Source organism: Mercenaria mercenaria, chromosome 1 (genome assembly GCF_021730395.1).
Source record: "Mercenaria mercenaria strain notata chromosome 1, MADL_Memer_1, whole genome shotgun sequence".
Lineage (NCBI taxonomy): Eukaryota > Metazoa > Mollusca > Bivalvia > Venerida > Veneridae > Mercenaria > Mercenaria mercenaria.
Genome location: NC_069361.1, coordinates 9,846,722 through 9,868,813, shown reverse-complemented (window position 1 = coordinate 9,868,813; position 22,092 = coordinate 9,846,722). Strand labels below are relative to the sequence as shown.

General features: G+C 34.5%; 1 protein-coding gene across 1 annotated transcript in view; it reads right to left on the bottom strand.

The window, feature by feature from the left end:
- The window catches only part of LOC123545018 (adenosine 3'-phospho 5'-phosphosulfate transporter 1-like), a 43,717-nt gene extending 21,889 nt beyond the window's left edge, over positions 1-21,828 (bottom strand). Inside the window, exon 1 of the mRNA XM_053522471.1 lies at positions 21,695-21,828. Coding sequence (XP_053378446.1) covers positions 21,695-21,828 — 134 coding nt within the window. The remainder of the gene's footprint in view (positions 1-21,694) is intronic.
- Positions 21,829-22,092: the final 264 nt, after the last annotated feature.

Genomic DNA, 22,092 nt, shown 5'->3' with positions numbered 1-22,092 from the left:
ACATGGGTATAACTACCCTTAACAAGAGCTGTCCGAAGACAGTGCGCTCAACTATTCTCAGTGCTGGATAGTTTAATATAAGCTTTCAATGTTAATTTTAAAAGTTGAAAACAGAGAATAATTCCTCAAATACTTGTCAAAACTAAAATCTTTACATACAAAATGTTAAAATTTTCTGAGTTCAAAATGGGGGATAATTCTAGAAAATGCCTTACAGAGTTATGAGCCTTGATGGTATGATACTGTGTATTAACACGGAGACATGTGAAATTTCAACCGAATATCTGCAATAGTATTGGAGATATGAACTCGCACAGAAAATAAAAACTTCTACGTTAAAAAAGGGGCATAAATCAGTCACAAATAAAACTAGAGCTCTGTCACAGGAGTGACGAATACGCTCACACACTGCTTTGCCACTGAATATTTTGCAGTTTTTGCCGGACCTAAATATTTTAACCGCGGGTCAAATCACATTTATGCTGGAGCTTAAATATTTACACCGCGGCTAAATTAATTATCGGCCAATGTCATTCAATATTAAATATTTTATGCTCGGTAGTTTAATACCGGAGCTAAAATAATTTAACCGCAGATTAAATCATATTTATGCCGGGGGTTAAATATTTATGCGGCGGCTAAAATCGTATTTATGCCGGAGCATAAATATTTTTACCACGGCTGAATGAATTAATTTGGTGGCGATGTCCAACCATATGCAGCTGCCTGAACCGGATTTGGACTTAATTCTTAGTTTTTTTCCACTTGTTCGTTAAATAAATACATAGTAAATTCCTGTCTGTACAATTACACTGTATACAGACAATACGGCACAGTTCATTTTGACAGCACACATGCTTTTCATTCAGTAAAGATGGATCGTGAGGTACATTACTGCCTGGTCCAGCATACTCTACAAAAATCAAGTCTTTTTCGCAATTGGTGTACCAGTGCAGTGGTTTTATTAAAAGGCAGTGGCTAGACTGTAACTCTAGCTCCGACTTAGTTCTGGCTACCATAACTTAACTGACGCTATTTTTATAGTCTGATGGTCGCGTCCATTAAGTTATGGCGTAACCCCATTTGTTTACCTAACCAGCAACATCGGCGCACTGACTCTCGCGAGAAACTGATGACGTCATGCGAAGTTCTTAGCACATGGTTATTTTTGAATTTCAGGAACAAATTTTTATATCTAATGAATTTAATTGATTTAAAAATGTAATAATTTTTCACAAGGTTCATAAAATTATACCATAGAAGGTTTAAATTCACAGAATTTCCATAAATAATAATTCTTTACGGTTAGATTTATTTTCAAAATGAAGAGTACCTCGATCACGTGACAACTGCAATGGTGAGCAAAATATTGCAGGCAGTGGTACCCATTGAAACTTTTGGGTATAATTTGTTTTCAATTGGTGTTGCTTGGTTCATTTTACGCCAAATCAAAAGAAAAATGGATTAAGAATATATCAAATAAAAAGGTGAGTCTCTGCCATTTGATTTGATAAAATTATAGCTTGACGGACTTCTGGCACGATTTCTGGTTAGGTTTCAATACGCGGTTCGTTTCAGCTCAGAGATCCGTAACAACATATAAACATCTCTGAGCTGAATTATTTTAGCTAGCTCCGACTCTATATATATAGTCTAGAGTTAAAGAACTTGTGTATCCACAGACGAAACACAAGAAAATTTCCTTTGGTTACAAACGTTTATATTTTAAAATATGAAATTTAAAATGAAAACTTACTTGGATTAACAGTCATACTGGAATTAAAGCACATTCATGATAATTACAGTACTCAAGCCAACCTGGTAATTCAACATGTGTAAAATAGCAGCCAGGGCTTTTTTTCCTTCTATAGCAGGGGCCTTTACAGGTGCCTTCCCCTCAGAAAATTTCTTTAGAATTGTGCAGTTTTCCCCAAAATTGGTCTTTACCTCAAGATTTTTATTCTCCTTTTACCAAAACATGTAGCCTATTTTCCCCAAAATCAAGGGCCTAGGCCCCTTCCCCTCTGTGAAAAAAGCCCTGGCAGCAAGGGCAGTAACAGAATATTTCTTGGGGATGGGGCGGGGGCGCATTTATCACGTCAAATTTCATACAGAAATACACCTGTAGATCCATTGTACAAACGTGTTTCCAACTTTTTTGACAGATCTATACTTACGATGTATTTCACAGATGACAGCTTCGTAGCTGTTTTTCTTGCCAAACTGCGCCCTAATGATCTCTCCCTCCTTGTAGGCAAACCTGTTCTTTACTGGTCTGACGATGTGCTTTATGTCGATGACGGACATAAAGCGATCCTCCCACTGGATTAAGAAATACGTTAAATCGTCTGCAATTTCTGCCGCGTTTAAAATCAGCCGTTTCCGGAACAGCCGCTTACATCATAGAAATTATGATTCGCGGTCTTTCTAAATAGCCGAGACGAGATGTTATTGATGTTCACTGGTTAATGCTTTCAAAAATATATTTTTCAGTATAATAATATGCACACCAGAAGCAGCGATATATTTCAGCAATGCACGAATTTCGTTTTTGTGAGGATGTGAGCGACCAAAGCTATCCGGAAGTCAACATCGGCATGCCTTTCAACTAAGCTTTAACACCAATTTACGTTGACTGTAAGTGTCTATGTGACAGTTTTGGTGTTCAGCTAGCAATTTGGTAAGAAAATTGTATTATTGCTACGCCATTTCCCCTTAAACGATCTAGCATTAATAACATTTCATGACAAGTGCACTGATTTTCGGATAGGAAAAAAACATCCAGGAAAAGTGCTCGGCGAAAAACTATTCAACCAGTCGAAAATTTACATGAGAATTTAACGGCCGAACGGCTCTTGTAAGTGCTAATTTGTGAAATAGCATAGTTATCAAACAAAAATCAAAGTCGTAAAGTGAGGATCTGGAAATAAACAAACTGCTTTGAGGAGGAAAATATGTAGCCTCGATCAGGATTCTAACCTGGACCCTTGGCTTACTGTGTCAACTCAATCAATTACCATGGCTACCCGACAAGAGAACTACTACATTCCTCCCCACTTTTAAGTGACATTTCCAATTTGTAATTTATTGGAAAATGTGGAAACAAATCCTGGTTCGCCTCGAATACCCCAGCCAGTGCTTCACCCAGTTGAGCTCCAAGGGGTACTTCAATTTAAGGCATCGCCACAGTCACAACTCGGTATCAGTTCATATTTTCAGGCCGAGTATTTTTCTCTTGAAAATTGCACTAAAGCCTTAACAGCTGGTCAAATTATCATCAACATAAGAAGCATATGATGATTTATAGTACATATGCCGCTTGTAAAATATTTGAGTCTTGTTTAGACCGAAAATTTACCCCAAAATATTGAAATTTTATGTGCAGTAGAACTCCAATATAAAAAATATTACAAAGACAAAATTTAGTTAATTTCATAGTACAATATGTATACTGCAAACTCCTACGGATTTTGTCGAAATTGTTCCTGGTTATTGCATTAGACACAAAAAGACAACCCCATGTAAATTTAATTTAAAATGTTGTTTGTACATGCATTACTGACCACAGGTAGCCAGGTAAACCTATACATAATCCTATAATATCACCTGTTTATATACATGTAAATTATGTGTGAACAGATAACACAAATTGGATAAATTGATGGTGTTGGGATTTTTGTGTATAATTCAGTAATCAGGTAAAATTTCAAAATAATTTCTGAAGACTTTATTCTTCACGGTCTGCTTTACAATTGGCTGTAATTATCTTTGAAATGTATTGAATATATATTGAGTTTGACTGCAGATAAAATTGCAAAATTTTGTCATAAAAATATCGAATAAAGGCATAATACAGGTAGTGAAATGCACATCCTTCTACTTGCATATGTTCACATAGATATTTAAAACATAATTATGACAAATTTATTGACTTTATAGTTACCACTTAGTCATCTTTTATTTTTATGAAAATTTGCATGTAAAATTTTGAGTCAAATGGCTGCCACTGTAGGCGATGCCTTAAAACTGGCCACCAATGAAACCATTTTGAGGAGAAAAATGTGTAGCTTCAGCTTCAGACCCCCCTTTGCTTACCATGTCAATACTGTACCAACTGAGCTACTGGGGCCACCTGATACATAACTATTACAAAATTGGGAGATATATTTCTTACTTGTTATTAGTTCAAACAAAGACCTAAATATACACAGATGCACCACTTAGGCGAAGTCGCGGTAGAGCTCACGGCGGAAACAAGATCTTGTTTCCCGAAAAACGTTATCACGGGTGATACGAACAATATGCAAAACTCGATTTCTTGTCCAATAAACATCGTGAATGCAATTCTTATTCCATTGTATGATAAAATATGTCTTCTTTTCAAAAAATGCACACTGGCCAAAATTATGACAGTGTTTAATGAAATATTAAATCCTACCTTATATGACTGTTTATGACTGACCCCTTTTGCTATGTCCGCTGAATCTAATTAGATCTGGAGGTAAATCCAACATAAGCATTCTTAAAAATGTAAATGCGATAGGGTATTGCATATTTTATGAGAATTAATCCATTTTTTCACTTTTGAAATAAATATGTTGTTATCAATGATAAACCGGATTCATAGCAGAGGAAAATGAAATGGCGCTGTATCAGGTATTTCAAATTTCGCGTAGTTCTCGCGAGCGAAAGATTAAAACGAGACTCTTGTTAATGTTATTGGACCGGCCTGTTTCATATCTGTGTATATTTAGGTCGACAGGATGTCAGTTCAGTGTACAGAAGAGTAGTACTTTCCTTAAAAATTTATTGTCAAAATTACAAGAAAGCTTCAAACTTGACCACTGTTTTTTTTATTTATATATGAACATGTCACTACAATACACAGGTAAGTCCTGTATAAACACAACTGGACTTATAATAGGGCCAGAGTTAATGCTCTTGATTTTATAAAATTTGCTCTATTTTGCCTTGTTTACAGTCTAGAGGTTGCATTTTTTGAGTGAATCTTTATGAAACTTGGTCAGAATGTTTGCCTTGATGAAATCTCAAGTGCAGTTAAAAACTAGGTCACAGGGGCAAATCATAGCAAATCTTTGTTTACGCTCTAGAGGTTGCATTTTTTACTCCAATCTTTATGAAACATGGTCAGAATGTTTGTGGTTGCTATGGTAATGGAAATAGTCAAAATATGGCTCTAACAAATGGGTCCTTTGATAACTCAAGAAGATTAAGGGCTACCTGGTTAATGAAAATTAGTACGTGAATTGATGGCAATATGGAGATTATGCACAGTGACTTGTTTAAAATTCTTTTCTCCATGTGTAAATGTAAAATGAAGTGAATGTTTGTATTTCAGCAGTTATGGCCGCCAATGTGCAGATAAAAGGCAAAGCTTCAAAGTTGACTGTCTCATCTGTAGCAGGAATCTGTCTTCAAGGAAGCGACTTGAGACACATATGCAGGCAAATCATAACAGAAGTAAGTCTAATTCGGTTGTAATTACTGAAAATGAACTGAAATCCACTTGAAATACCGAAATCTGCCTGTTTTACCACTAAAAACTTAGGAAAATGTGTAAAATAAATGCTTTTTGTTATTGGTTTACCTGAGCTGTCTATCTTTTGTCCACACTTAACCTTGTGCAAGCTATAGACTGCATTTGTCATTGAATCTTCGTGTAACTTGGTCAGACGAAATCTAAGCCAAGTTCAAATATGGATCATCTGTGATCAAAAACTAGGTCACCAGGTGAAACCTTAGAGAAATATTGTGTATTCAATAAAGGCTATATTTTACATTGGATTTTTTATGAAATTTAGTCAGAATGATTGTCTTGATGAAATCTAGTTGGAGTTTTAATATGCATCATCTGAGGTAAAAAGACTGCTTACTAGTTCAACAGATCAAATGATAAAAAAAAACCTTGTGTATGCAATAGAGCTTGCATTTTTTATTTGATCTTCATGAAACTTTATTAGAATATTTGTCTAGATGAAATTTAGGTTGCAGTAAGGCTCTATTGGGAGGAGAGTACAAACACAGAGAACTGGAAATGCCTTTTCAAGAAATATAATTCTACATGTAGTTGTCTCCCTTTCTTGTGTTAATCTGGTTAGTGACAATATCGCGACAAGCACATGCTTTAGGGAGCATCATTTGGTTTTACTGATCGTCTAATCCTAATCTGTTTCAGGTTCAGTAGAGTCTAGCTACAAATGCAAACACTTTTTGAACAGGATGCTTAAGTGTAGAAGCAAGTGGACAACAGCAAAAATAATGGTGTCTTGTAAAGTTGCAGGAAGACTCTTACCAGTCTCACCAGATGAATGCTGTGAAGGTCTTCTGCAGTCAACAAACTCAACTTCTGCATTGAATTTAAAAAAGTGTTTTCATGGTTGAAATTAATGGACAAAAGTACTCCAGTCAGGCATATCAGCGAATGAAAAAAAGAACTTGTTATTTTGTGGTTTGTCATTCAGGTGAAGTAGTTTCAGTCAAGTTTTTTTTTGTTAACAAAGAAAAGAAAGTGTTTGCTGTTGTGAAAGTATATAAAATACCTGATGACTGTTACATCCTTAGATCTAGTGGCAGACATATATTTAAAGTTGTATCAACTGAATGTCTGAAAACAATTCATGTGTCTGAGATCATGGATAAACTTTTCTATATAGCTATTGACAATGCTGTATATGTTGTATGTATGCCAAACATTCTAGCCAGAAGTGTGTTTAAGTAAGGTACAAACAGTCCACACGAATGCCCCCCTGTCCAGTGGTTAGACCAATAAAATACTTTTCATTAAAAAAGAGTACTCTAGCAAATTAGTATTGATTAGTGTATTTCAGAAAATAACCGGACAATATATATGGTTATAATTAGTCCCCTACCGTGAAACCGGAAGAAACTATAGGTTTACCCTCCGTCTGTCCATCTGTCCGTCGGCGAAAAAGAAGTGGATTATGCGATTACTCAAAAAAGTACATAAGCTAGGTTCATGAAACTTGGTGTGTAGTTACAGGACGATATGTAGATTATGCACATCATTTTATTTTTCAGTCGGACTAAAATTATTGGTTGCTATGATAACAGAAATTCCGTCTGTCCTTCAGCGAAAGAAAGTGGATTACACGATTACTCATAAAAAAGGGTCCTAGCAGTATCTATGACAGCACAGGCCCAAATCAGCCTTTGGGGCACAAGATATATATGTACAGTTCATGAGATAAAATTTTAACGCTTTTGTATGCTAAACATTTATATGATCATGCTTAAATCTGCACATACAGTTATTACAATAAAAATTATCTCAAAGCAGGTGGATGTTTAGAAATTTTGTTCAGTATAAATTTTATGAAAAGTTCATGCCAGATATTTTTTCTGCTTGTTTTAAGTGCGTAAAAAATCTTGTTTCTGACCATGGTCTGTATCCTTTCCAACCATGGTTTACATACATAATGTCTGTGTCAGTTTGTTTTTAACCATGGTTGTAATTTTTAACCATGGTAACAAAGTTGACCATGGTCAGTCATATCTCAACCATGGTCTACATCAGTTGACCATGGTGGCCTTTTTTTCAACCATTGTTTGACCATAGTCAACCATGTCAAAATTTCTGGTCCAACCATGGTCAAACATGGAATGGCTATGTTGAACCATGGTTGAACATGGTCACATTTCGCAGGGGGTTGTCACTCATTGTCTGCCTTAACGCGTGTTAGTAAGTTTTTCGGTTAAGTTTTTTAAAATCAACATATCTCCAGTTAAGTTTTTCAAACAGACCTTGGTCAAAGTTTGAAGTGGTTTTAGGCGCTTGACTGTCATCAAGAGGTCGTGCCAACCTCTACGGCGATTACTTCCCCTTGCATTACAGTAACTAATGAACGCCAGGGAAGGTAATTTCTGCGAATAGCTTGGAGGTCGTGAGGTTGTATCACGCCTTTGGTGCTTGAAATTTAAAATTAATAGAACATGCTTAAAGACTTGTGTAAATAAAAGATCAGAGCAGAAAATAAAATATGAAAACTGTGACTGACTTGACAGTTATTGTAGTTTGGACTCCATGAACTAGACGCACCAAGAGTCAAACCTTAAGGTCTGTGTCCACCTTTGCTCTGGTCCTCACAGAAATTTTTTTGATCTATTTTATGTATGCTTTCCGTTGCCAGTGCCTGGTACCTCCTATAAATGGTTATGTACAGTCCTTGCCAGTAGACTTGTCCCCCATGGTACCTATGTACTTAACTAACTCATTTCCAGTTTAAATACATTTTTTTGTATTCTTATACTAATCTGCAGAAAATACATGGTCAACTTCTTCTATGGCATCTAGTCTCTCTCATTATAAATTTTGAACAACTATGAAAGAAACAGACAAGTTCACCCCTAGATGAAAACCGCTTCATTAGGCCAACTCCATGCTACCGGTGCAAGGGTTAAAATGGTACAAGTATGGTAAGCTGTACCCCGCCACTACTGATATCTTGTGGATATGTGTGTGACATCAGAATTGTCAGACTTGGTATTGGAAATAAACAACCTGTTTTCTAGCAAAAACTGAGAACGGACTATTACACTTTACACAAAGTGAGGCTGAAATTGTCAGATGTCAACCCTAATGGACAAAGCTGACTTTCATTTACATGGAATTATTCTATTCTTGTGTAATTTACATATATGTGTTTTGAGTATTACGTAAATGGTATTTTTTTCAATGATATAACAAAATTAAGGAGGGTATAGGATAGTGTCAAAAAGCACGAGCTAGAATATGCAGATACTATTTTTAGTGCAAAAAGAATCCAGTTGAAATCAACTGTAAAATTTACATTATGTGGCACTGGGGCTTTAAGATTAGCATGACAAAATATCTATACAACTTTGTTTATTACAAATATACAAAGTTTAGCACTTTCATAGTATAAAAAACCACTGCACATAAAATGAAGGAATCAGTTTAAAAATAGAAAGTCACAGAAGTACATTTTAAGTTCCTTAGATGCAGGTATTTTTCAAAGTTAAGAAAGTATATTTGAAGTTCCACTTGAATCCTCAGTTGTTTGTTAAAGATTCTAAAGTATCATTGAAGTCCCCTAGTACTTCCTTGAAGTCCCATGCACAAAAGTGGAGCACAATTAAGGCCCCAGAGACTTCAGGGGAAGTATGAGGCAGAAGTACAATTGAAGTCTCCGGGACTGAATGCGAAGCAGGTCTGTGTGATTGGAAGTACCTTTAAAGTACATCAGAAGTGTATTTGAAGCAGAGGGCTTACTTGAAGCTCCTACTATTTTTGTGGCTGGGTATATACCATTAAAAAAATCTAAGGAATTTCCGAACCTGTGGTAACGCGCATGGAAGTCAGACATCTTGCCACTATGCCTACATTTCTTCAGTTAACTTTAAAGGTTATTTTAGCAATACAGATATTTTCAGGATACAAGTATTGCATAAATTAACGAAAACGTCCGAAAATATTGGTGAAGATTAATGAGTGCCAGGTCAATACTTATGAACAATACTTTGCTGAACATTGCTCGACTGGGAATATGCCCTCATCCTGATGGTATCAGAGCAGTTGCACAGACAAGTTTGGTGTTAATCCACTCTGTGGTGTCAAAGTTGTGTGGATAAACTCTATGACAGACTGACAGACATATAGCACTAAATCAAGTTGTCTCAAATCACCAAGTGGGAGATATAACACATGTGTTTTGTGTAAAACTATTACATAGGGGGATAGCATTATTTGAGATTGTTAGTAATTAGATCAACACAACACTACCGGTTCAAATATTACCATACATGAGAAGTGTCTGTATGTCTTGTTGATGTGTGATCATTTCTTTAAAGTAAAAAAAAAATATTATGCTTGCATGTATTTATAATATTAAACAAATGGATCATATACAAACTACCTATCTCTCAAAGCAACCACTTAGTAAATAGATAACAAGAGGGTCATAAAGAACTTGAGTTGCTCAACTGACCTAAACATTAAATGCTACATAATAGGTTTGCTACATGACTTTGTATATAATATAAAGTTTAAAGTAGAACAATTTCAACAAATCTGAATTTATGAAAAAAGCTAAGTTTGATACATGTATTTCAATCCATTGAAGCTATAATTTGACCTAGTGACCTTGCTTTCCCTCAAGTGACCAAATTTCTCACCTGACATAGATTTCATCAAAACAAACATTTTTGCCAGGTTTCATGTAACTATATGACATACACATGAAACGTGGCAAAGAGGAAGAAAATGTGGCTTCTGAAGTTCATGTTTTTCTATGATTTGACCCAGTGAAGTAGTTTCTAACCACAATAACCCAGTTTTAAATCTGACTGACTTTATAAAGCCAAGGTTTCATGTAGATCAGCTAGTAATGTAGCCATGGAGTGTTAAAAAAATGTTTCCTTAATTATGCCGTGACCTACTTTTCAAACACAGCTGACTCAGTTTTGAACCTGACCTAGATTTTGTAAAGACAAACCTTTTGTTAAGGTTTCATGCAGATCACTGTTTAGGAGAGTCTATAATAAAGTTCAGGTAAGGATCTAGAATGTTAACAATGTTTATTTCTAGATTTTACCTAGTGACCTAGGTTTTGGCTCCAGATGACACAGTTTCTCTCCTGAAAATGTCACATGTTCACACATTTGTCTTGTCTGAAACAATGTAAAGTTCAAATGGTTCTAATTTCTTTTGATTTTCAATACATCTGAACTTTATTAAAGACTCTCTGCTTAAAATCTTGAACTAAATTTATATTAAACATTAAGGCCAAGTTTTGAGAACATCTGACAAGAACAACTCAATGTATTTTTTTTCCAAAAACTTTATCATAACGTCTGTGAGGTTTCATCTTTCTTTCGATGCAACTTTTGTTTCAAACTCGTATTCAAATTTCCATGATTCCCTGAACAGACTGTCAACTTTCACAACTTTTAGTAATTCAAGGAACACATAACTCCAGAACCTCTGGAACAATCCAGCTGGTTATCAAACTTTGCTGCAAAATTATGCCTATAAACAATGTAACCAAGTTTGGTGAATACTGGACAAAAAGTGCTCAAATTAGAAAGACAGTTCCAAATGTAGTTGTAATTTTTTTTAGATACTTCAAAGATGAATGAAACAGCTTTTCATGGATGCAGATGCTGATCATGCATCATGGAACTATGGAATGTCTGCTAAAAAGCAGAACAAAATTTGTAATGCTATAACCAAAACAAACAGTCAAATGAGAATGAATCTAACATCTGTTACACATTATGCCAATATTATATTTGTTGTACATATAATATTATATCAAAAGAACTTTGGAAACATATGTCCTCACAATAAAAAGGGCTTGCCGACTGCTCTGGACAGGTAGAAGTCGAGTCCAGGCAGACAAACATATACTTAATTTCCCATCGGGCAACTCAAAATTTATGTTACTTCGTTATTCATGATTCTACAGAAATCATGTTTAAACATTCCATTCTTTCAAAAAGTATTTGATTTTTTCCAAAAACATTATCATAACATCTGTGTCAGAGGTTTCATCCTTCTTTCGCTGCAATTTTTGCTTCAACCCCGTATTCAAATTTCCATCATTCCCTTCACCATTGCATCGGAATTTGTCATGTGCAAATGGCTATGTACAACTTACAGTCTGTCTTACAAGATATTGATTTTGAATTATTAAAGTTGATCTAAATTTGTTTTTCATATTTCCATATATTTATGTGACTAGTTCAGTATTAAATAAGTATTTTTGCAATAATTTTGGTGTAAATTAGCTGGTTTTGTTTTGAACACTATGCATCCTATTTATAATTGGAACTGTGGATGCTTAAAGGTATATTAAAGTAGTTCTGCACATTTGAAAAAATGGAAGTGACGGCATAACGTCATTTATCCGAAAAACGTAGAATAAAGCCTGGATTCGACGTACGGATATGAAAATCATTTTATAAAGAAGTGGCAACCCATGAGTAAATTTATTACAATGGCACTGTTACTTTCTTTCTAAAATCAAAATAGGATATTAAAACATCTGACACGTTAATTTAAAATATGTCTTAAAATTAGCTTTAAATGTGCGACTCACTTTAATCATGGTCAAATATCTCAAAAGTAAGCACACGCACATAAATTATACATGTGTATTTTATTTAATCACATTATAAACCATATATTTATTTATGACTGTGAGAAGTTTCATTAAAATCTACATTGTAGAAAAAAATTCTTTTGGCAAAATGTTATGTGATTTTCCCATAGATGCCCATTATGAAGAATTGTGTGAGATCCAAAAATTTCAAACCAGTCTAGCAAAAAAACAAGCAGGTGACCCTATCATTTTTATTTGCTGAATTTTCTAAACATATTTTGAAGTTTTGAAAAATTAGGGTTTAAACAAATTCTACATTGTAGGAAAAATTTCTCCCCGAATGTGCAGCTATTATTAATCTAGAATGTGCCAATTAATTAACTTGATCATGAATAAATTTTTTAAATTAAAATTTTTATTAAATTAGGATTTAGGAATTTGTAACTTTGCACTAAAAACAGATTTCATTGCTTTATGAAATTTATAATGCATACTATGTTGCAGGACATTAAAATTAAAATTTGCTTTGGACAAGTAAAGCTGTAAGTGAAGTTGCCTTATTGCCAAGCCTCAAACCAATTATCCTGTCAGAAGTTACAAGACTAGTGTGTTTTAACTATAAATGCAGAGTAGATTATTCGTCTAATCACCAATATATAAATCTATAAATCTAAAATCTTGAAGTGCAATAAACTCACAATTCAAACAATTCATCTGAAGTAGATCTACGCTCCATCAAGTCATAAAATTTGTGTAAAGAAAATTGCAGGTTTGGCAAAGTATTTGTAAGGTGATATCAACTGCTTATAAGCAGTCTGACAAACAGTCCTATAACCAGTCTGACAAGCACTCCGAAAACCAGTCAATAAAGCAGCATAAACCGGCAATTATTCATTGCATCCTTTCTAACTATAGTGTTTCCTGCAGGCCTTTTTAACATGGCGCAGCGCCATGCCCCGTTTGAAGTGCCGCCAAGCTGCCCTTCAAACCGCCCGTTTGCGCCACGTGCCCTTTTATTCTATGAAGCTTGTATATTTATCTTGACAAGTGCCCTTTCAAAACCAGTCTGGAAAGCCAATATCCGCAGGCCATGTTCCGTGTATTGTACCGTCAATTAGCGGCTGTGATCAACAGGTCGACACGTGGGTGCATCAACCGTGAATGACCCTGATTAAGAACTGACAGGATTTTGCAATCAATTACTGTTTTATGATAGTTTAATTGGGAACAGTAGATGAAAATTTGTTTGTTTTTAGCACGTCGACGGTGAAGCAACATGTAGCCTTTTTACGGAAGATATGATTGAAACGGTCAATTAAACGATAATTATTTTATAAGGTTGTAATCATTAAAAATGTAGATTGATTATCGCACATTTTCGATGCGCTAATTAGGCCTTTAAAAATAAAATATTGAAGGTTTGCCGATCGCTGACCAACCCATGAAAATTGACCAGACTCAAAATATTTTATATCGATTTTATCTACAAGATTTATTTTATTCCTTTACGGATATCATTTATAAAAATAATAAGATAAACGTTTAAGCTTTAGAATGATACCAAATTCATTAAAATCGACCGATGTCTTGATTTGTAATATTACGAAGCACATTCATGACGCGCCGATGCAGAAGTCGTCGCCATCTTGAAAATTTGAAAACGTACATCAGTATGAAAATAACCGATAACTTAGCGATTAAGTTATAAAAACTGATCTAGATTTAAATGAATATACTAAAAATGCAAGGCCCTAGTTTTGTTTTCGTAAATAATTTGCCAAAATGATTTTATAAGGCCGAAATTTAAGATGAAAGTGCACAGCCGCATGCGTCAAGCAAGCCGAAATTTTGAGTTATTACTCGCATTGAACCATTGGTATTCACATTATGTTTATATTACTGAATAATGTGTGATTAGACGAAAAAAAAACCAGACTCATAGTCAGTCACTGTATGTATCGAAAAAACATCCGAGCAACGGGGGAGTGATAAAAATAGTGGCAGACGATCTAATCTAGCAAATTTCACAGCATGTACTTTTTACGTCGCATTCTACTTTCGTTTTCGCATGCCCAAAACACTAGCAAAATATAACTTTCCGACTCGACCTGTCGTCTAAATCTTACTGGCAAGGAAGAACAATGGGTTTAATCAGCAATATAGGTACAAAGTCATTGATTACATGTAGATTTGACGAACTGCCTATTCTCTTAACGTAAATCAGTGGTGAAATGATATGATTGACAAAATAAAGTTGGGCACTGATAGTTGTTCAATAAAACTTGTTGCTTATTAATTATCACCTGAAATCTGTCTCTGAAAATGCAAGCTAACACTTCATGAGGGTAACAGAATAAGAATATTTGAAAGTATGAATCATCAGTGTCATCTTTAAACAAAAGAAAGGAAAGCACTTTCACAACATGGCATGGTAGGCATTATAAAGAATACTACAAAATATCTATCCCATATCTGAGATATGAAAGATTCTCAAATTCAATGAGAAAATAGTATGTAAAATGACGCCGACAAGCGTTCTTGGACGAATGCCCTTTCAATGCCAAACCGCGCGTTAAAAGTGCCCCTTTTCAAGGGAAGCACCATGCCCCTTTAAGAGTCTGCAGGAAACACTAAACTAACAGTCAAACGTTTGGAGAAATGAATTATTTTAATGCTCAAGTAAAAATGTTTATGATGATACAAGCCACAGCTTATCCTGAACCTTTGGTTCACATGAATAAACAGCTATTAATAAACAGGAAAAATCAACAACAACACGTGTAGCGTTTGTTCATAGATAATTATTAACTTCCAACGTTTCGGCGAGAAGCCTTCATCAGGGAAGAATAACCGGAGCTTTTATTTTATGAATAAACAGCAAAACTGCAAAATTTAATGTAGAGATGGTGCCTAAGGACAACAACAATAAATCAAGTGCAAAACTGAAATGCATATCGATTATCTCGCATTAATTAGTAGCAACATTTTAACATAGCACTGTGCAGTAAATACAAGAACTTTTGACAGCAACATCGGCTTCATTGATTTGGTGGATTATCTTTAAAGAAGGCGACTGTCATTCCTTTTTAACTTACACAACCACTATTTATACTAAAGAAACGACCGCATTATACTAACAGAAGTTTCTGTAACAGCAGATTCTGCAAGGTAAATCCGATTCCACATGGGCCTCGGTCAACATGCAAATTAGATACATTTGTAAACGCAAGGTGCGTGTCATAAAAAGTAAAATAACTTCTTTCTGCACAGTTTTTGGCATTGTTTTGGTGTAACCATCAGATAGAATATACATTTTATATCGCTCTGTTTTTTAACTCATACATTTTGAGGCCTTGATTATTCTTGGCAAATAAATTTTGTAAAATGTTAAGGGATTCGATGTCGTAAAAATCAAAATTCATATAGTCTAGTCACAGTCTATTTATATTGTTTCTCACAAATAATGTTTTCTTTCCTGTGATCATACCATACCTAAATTATCGGCAGTAATAAATAATAATAAATAAAAAGACTGTCTTTGAATTAGTTCGCTTGAAAATGAAAGACAATGCAACTTTTTTGTTCAAATGATTATGCATATATCTTGACTATATTTTTGGGAAACATTCGAATCTATGCATACTTTGTTCAGATAACTAAATAGTCCTAGAAGAGTTATCTGTCACTGGCTAGGAACAAATTTTTTGGATTAAATATTGCCTTTCAGCATGAAAACTGAAGTATAAATGTTGAACCATTATATAACTGAGGTACTCCGGTATTTAGTCTTATAGCTTCAAGCCATTTTCACCAATTAGAAATTTTCAGAGCCACATTTAATTTTTTGCCGCAAATGGATCAAGTGGCTGTCAACAGTGTGTGTGACTCCTATTAGATAAAATTTCTCTCATATGCAATAAGCCAAACATAATTTCCATTTTACCATGTGATGTTCTATCAAACTTCAATTTCAACTTTGTACATTGTACAGATTGAAAAAACTTGAAATTTATGGATTGTTTGAATATTTACAACATCTCTGTAAAAACACTAATATAGATGTAATTCATCAATTAATATTAATGCATTGGTAGCCAAGTAGGATAGCACTTGTATAACTCTCGTTCATCTGCCTGGTATACTAACCCAGATTTTCAATAATCAGGTCTAGGAAAGTGGTATATTTACAGATTATCTGTAAATTTACAGATAATCTATAATTTTACAGATTTTTTAATCTGTAAATTTACAGATCAAATGTTTGGAAATCATACTTGGACTCAAAATCGCAGCTTGAAAGTAATTGATTTATTTATGGTACACATAAATAAAGGTCAATGGTAACTTTCACTCATTTCTGTTGACTTTGATTTTTTTGAAAATGCCAAAAATTCAAAGTCAATAAAAATGGCTGAAACACACAAATGATGTTAATTTGTGCATTCTGTAAATAAACAAATTAATCTTAAGCTGCGGTTTTGGAAATAAATGTAATTTTATCAATTTTCATACACACAATCTAAGGGATATAAATTAACACTCAGACCCTGTTAGCCAACTGGGCTCATTACAGGCAAATTCTAGGGGCCCAGCCTAAAAGTTAGGGGCACAGCTATTATTAGCGGGAAAATATACTAACAGCAGTTTAGATCGACATAATTAATGATAAGTCTTGTAATTTGCTTCCTGCCAAAATACATCAATTTCTTAAATATAATTACAGAACACTCATCAAACTCACACATTCGGACACAGACTCTCAAACACAGACGCACTTAAAGTTTGAATGATTTTTGCAGCACTAGAGGATTTGGGTTGTTTATGGGCATTTTGATAGAGGCTGCACGCTTATGGACACCTGAATTGTAGTATTTTGTTACATTGTCGTGTTACAGGTCACTCACAATTATGAAATTATTACTTGTACAAAAAGTACACACCATGTTGCGGTCGGTGCTCTATGCAGCCGCGGTCTGTTAACAGCCCATTTTTCATTAAAAGTCCTCATTGGCCTTTAGGTCTTTAAATAATCCTGATAATATTTCCTTCTGTCCCCACGACCGGCCGTTCTAAGCTCTTTAACAACCTTCAATAAACCTCTACTTTCTAGTGCTGTATTTCTATGGGCGCAGCCATTGTTAGTGTCGGAGTAAATGATCCGCCTATTCTGATTGGTCGTAGTATATATCGGTAATTTTGATTGGTCGATTTAAGTGACGTAGTGCATATTAATAAGACAGTCTCGGAAAAACCCAGAATATTGACATTAATAGGTGAATTCAAAGCCATTCGCCGGCTGGGCGACTATTTTGGAAAACTGACTCGACCAGCTTCAAATCTGGTCGCACTGGGCGAGTGTTAATTTATATCCCTGAATCTGTAATTTACAGATCAAAAAATCTGTAAATTTATATATTATCTGTAAATTTACAGATAATCTGTAAATATCACAGGCACTTGGTTGCACTGATGGTATGTCGAAAATTCGCTTTTTAAAGAATCTTAAAAATTTGGTCTCAAGATAGATATAAAGAGAAGGTATTGCACTCCGCCATTATCGGCCATTATCGGCAACGGAACTACGGTCGACTGGTTTGCAAACGGTAGTAAGCCACTAATTTATTGTGGCGCGTGGTAACTAAACTACCTAACTTATTTCATGCGTTAATATTACATATTAAGTCTGTATTACTAGAACAGATCAATGGAACAGACTGTAAAACGAACTGGAGTACATGTCGCTTTTTGCCTACAGAGCCAGAACCATAACACAGACACGTCGACAAAGATTGTACAAGAATTATCATTACAATTTTTCACAGAATTCATGATGGACCTCCAGAAATTTATAATTTTAACATGACATCACCGTACGTTAGGGGTTCTAACTGACCAATCAGAGAGCTGCATTTTCGAGTACCTGCCAGTTTCCACTTGGGTATAACGAAGTATATTTACAATGAAAATAAAGTGACTAGAAATAAATATCACACTATTTTAGATATCAAATTAAGATTTTTCACTGCACATGCTTCAGATGATGCTACAAACAACAAAACTTTGAAATTTTGTTCAAATATTATATGGATTTAATACCTTTATTTTAGTTTAAAGTTTGAGATTTTACAAAGGGGTCTACGATAAAGTCCGAGTGAAATGTAATAATCACCAAAGTGGAAATAAGTATCATTGCGCAATGTTTTTGACATGATAAAATTATGAATGGTAATAACTGATTTGGTCTATTGCTGTACAGTTATTTTTTCTTGTCTCTTGACATGGTATTTTTCAAACATCTGATGTTGTTGGAGGAATACATAAGTGTGCCTGCAGGTATAAACTTCATTAGACACCTGGGTAGAACCACCAACCTTCCATGTACCAGGATAAATTCTTCAAGCGAAAGATTTCTGCACCAAAGCAGGACTTATAATCCACACTGGTGAAGAGCATGTAAATGTAACTCCTCAGTTATGATGATAGTCTGTGTAAATATTTACTTACCAGCAATATGTAGGGTTATGGAATAACCTTTTGACATTTCACTGGTTTAAGACCACAAACACTCAAATAATCTATTTCATTTTCAAATTTAAAATTATCAATCCGTATTTAAACAAATCACCACTTTATCTTAGACAAAACTGACTTCAAAAACTTAAAATTCTATAGCCTTCTGAACATTGCCTCCATAATATCTGAAATTTCCATCGATAAAATGGATATTCTCAAATTGCTAGCTAACCTAAAACCAGACAAAGCTGCAGGACCAGACCATTTCTGTCCAGTTGTCCTCCAGGAACTTAATGATGAAATTGTTGATGTTCTACTGGTAATCTTCCATAGTCTTTCTTCTCAGGCACTGTTCCCACAAAATAGAGATAAGATTTTGTTTGCCCTCTATTCAAGAAGGGGGACCCGCATGACTTGGCAAATTATCTGTTATATCATTCACTGTGTAAAACACTAGAACACATCTATGCATCCGATGTCTCTGTCGATCTTTCTAAACGTAACATTCTTTATGACCTGCAACATGGCGTTTCTGAAGGAGATATTGTAAAACTCAACCAATTGAGTTAATAGGTGAGCTGATTAACAGCATTTCCAGTCGTAAACAAACTGACTTAATTGTACTCGACTTCAGTAAGACTTTTGTTAAGATCATGGTGTCTGTCCACAAGTCATCAAGTGGTATTATGCATTTCTACTTGATAGAAAGTCAATTTGTAGTTTTTGAGGGCGAAATTCCAAAGAAGTACCAATGGCATCTGGGTTTCCACAAGGTTCCATCCTTAGACCTCAGTATTTTCTATTTTATATTAGCGATCTCCCATTTTCATTCAAGTCTCAAATCCGACACTTTGCCGACGATAATGTAGTATACATATACCTTATTATGATATCAATTCTGTGGATGGAAACAAAATCCTCCAGGAAAATCTTAACAAGCTAGAACAATGGGAAAATAAGTGGGACATGGAGTTTAATCCTTCTAAATTAGGCACTACATGCCACAAAAATCAAAGCTGTCATCAAAACCAAATATTTACTCCATGGCTATATTTTATAGTTAATGGTCAGTGCAAAATAGTGTGACAGATGTAAAATGTCACTTAAATATCTTTAAATGCTATTAAACCCTTAATTTCATAATCATCGCAACAACAAACGAAAACGTCAAAACATAAGCATACAAATACTTGTCCGTCCACAGCTAGAAAATGCATATACCATCTTGCACCCAAGTAATACTATGGAATAACCTTGACCTTGTAGAATAACCTGACCACAAAGTTTCAGATGTACTGTGGAATAATCTTGACCACCCTGACCTTGAAGCTTTCAAAGTGGTTGTAGCAACCATAAAGTACATGTACTAGACCAGAGTGCTATGGTTTTTTTTTTATCTTTTAATGCTTGTTCTTTTTTAATCACACTTACCATGCTAACATTCCTTTAGCCTTTTCATTTTAGCTGATGTCGGACCCATCAGTCTTTTAGAACTCTTTTTCAACATAACTAGCAAGTCGACGTGTATCCCATGTCTCTATCAGTCGAAAGATGACTTGACATTATGAGAGAGAGAGAGAGGGGGGGGAGAGAGATTTTTAATACCTGCCTGCAGCCACTTATGAAGTATATACCTACCTTTCATACAGAAATACATTTTCAATTTTTATAAATTAAATATCTGACATGTGCATTGTGAATAAGTTCTTTTTCTATAATTTAATGTTGTGAGCTTGTTTTTGACCTTGTGAAACATTTTTATTACATAGTTTAAAAAAAAAGACAACAGTCTTGATCAACTCTCAAAAGCCGGAAATAATTTAGTGGTTCAAAACCTTTTCATTACCCGTCATACACCGGTCATACACTTCCGTTGCCTCGTCAGATATATATTGCCCGATCGGGCTTATGACACAAAAAGTAACATTTCTTGAAAAATAATGAAGATATTTCTTTCAAACTTGGTCCATTTGTTAAGCATAACAAATGATACAGATTAGAATAAAAATAACTTGGTTGCCTTCAGTTTTGGTAGAATTATTTCCCCTTTTCAGATTTTTATGACGCATAATCTTTGACGTCCAAAAAAACAATGTTCTAATGCTAAGTTTAAAAAAAAAGGGTTAAATGGCTTTCTAATGCTCTAAATTATTGCGCTAGTACATGAATGTAAACATTTTACTCTGCTTTCACTTACAACATTATAGAGAAATGTTAGTCCTAAAAAAATTGCTCATACATCTGCACTAGAAACAAAGTATTTACCCTAAATATATAGAATAAAGGTATTGGCGCACAAGTTTGGAGCACTAGAAAGCCATTGAACCCTTTTCTGTTTTAAACATTGCATTAAAACATAATATTTTTGGACTTCAAAAATTATGCATCATAAAAATCTGAAAAAGGGAAGTAATTCTAACTAAACTGAAGGCAACAAAGTTATTTCTATCTTGATAAGCATTATATGTAATGCTTAATAAATGGACCAAGTTTGAAAGAAATATCTTCATTATTTGTCGAGAAATATTACTTTTTGTATCAAAAGCCCGATCGGGCAATGTTACCAGCCTGTATACCTTATATGTAATAATATCTAACCTAAAATTTTAACTTTTTTAATAAAAGGGATTCACTTACAGTAAATAATGTTTTTGAATACAGGGAGCACTGATGCACGTATTAAAACCAACAAACAGTAGGTACAGGCCAATATAAGAAAAATACTATCAGTGCAACCAAGTGCCTGTGGTAAATATACCACTTTCCTAGACCTGATAATATATCACTCCATATGTTGACAAAATAAAAACAGTCTTGTCACATAAAAGACGAGCTACTTATGTTTAAAACCTTCGCATAAAATGCAAAAAAAAAAATATCATGAATTGCTTCAACATGAAAATGAATTTACATTATTTAGCCTTTGCAAGTTGCAAAGAAAAACACTAACTTTCGATGACTCGTCTTCATTTTCCACGTGTATCTTCCGCGTTTGAACCATTATACTAAGACAATACATCTATAATAGCAATTAATTAAAACGCTTGAGTGATTACAATATACAACAAGATGATAATTACCTGTGTAATCGGCGGTTTGACAGGTGATGAGGTCTTGTTTTGATGTATCTGTCGTGACGTGACTCGTGTCGAACTTGTACTTCCGGTATACACTTTTGTCTATTCTCTGTAACGTTCCGTACCGCACATATCATCGCAGTCTTCAGAGTTACAATACAATATAATAAGTTTTATTTTGAGTCGGCAAGAAGACAACATTACAAAACATAAGCTCTGAAGGGCTCTTGAACCGACTATACCTTTATCAAAACAAATTTAACAGAATCGTAAAAGCGCTCATAAGAAAACATGTTAAGGATGTAGGAACGATTTTTTTTTAAAGTCCACTTTTTTTAAATCATAGAAATACCCGCTGATCTCATCTTCTAGAACCCTAAATATCTGTGCAATGCAGCAGC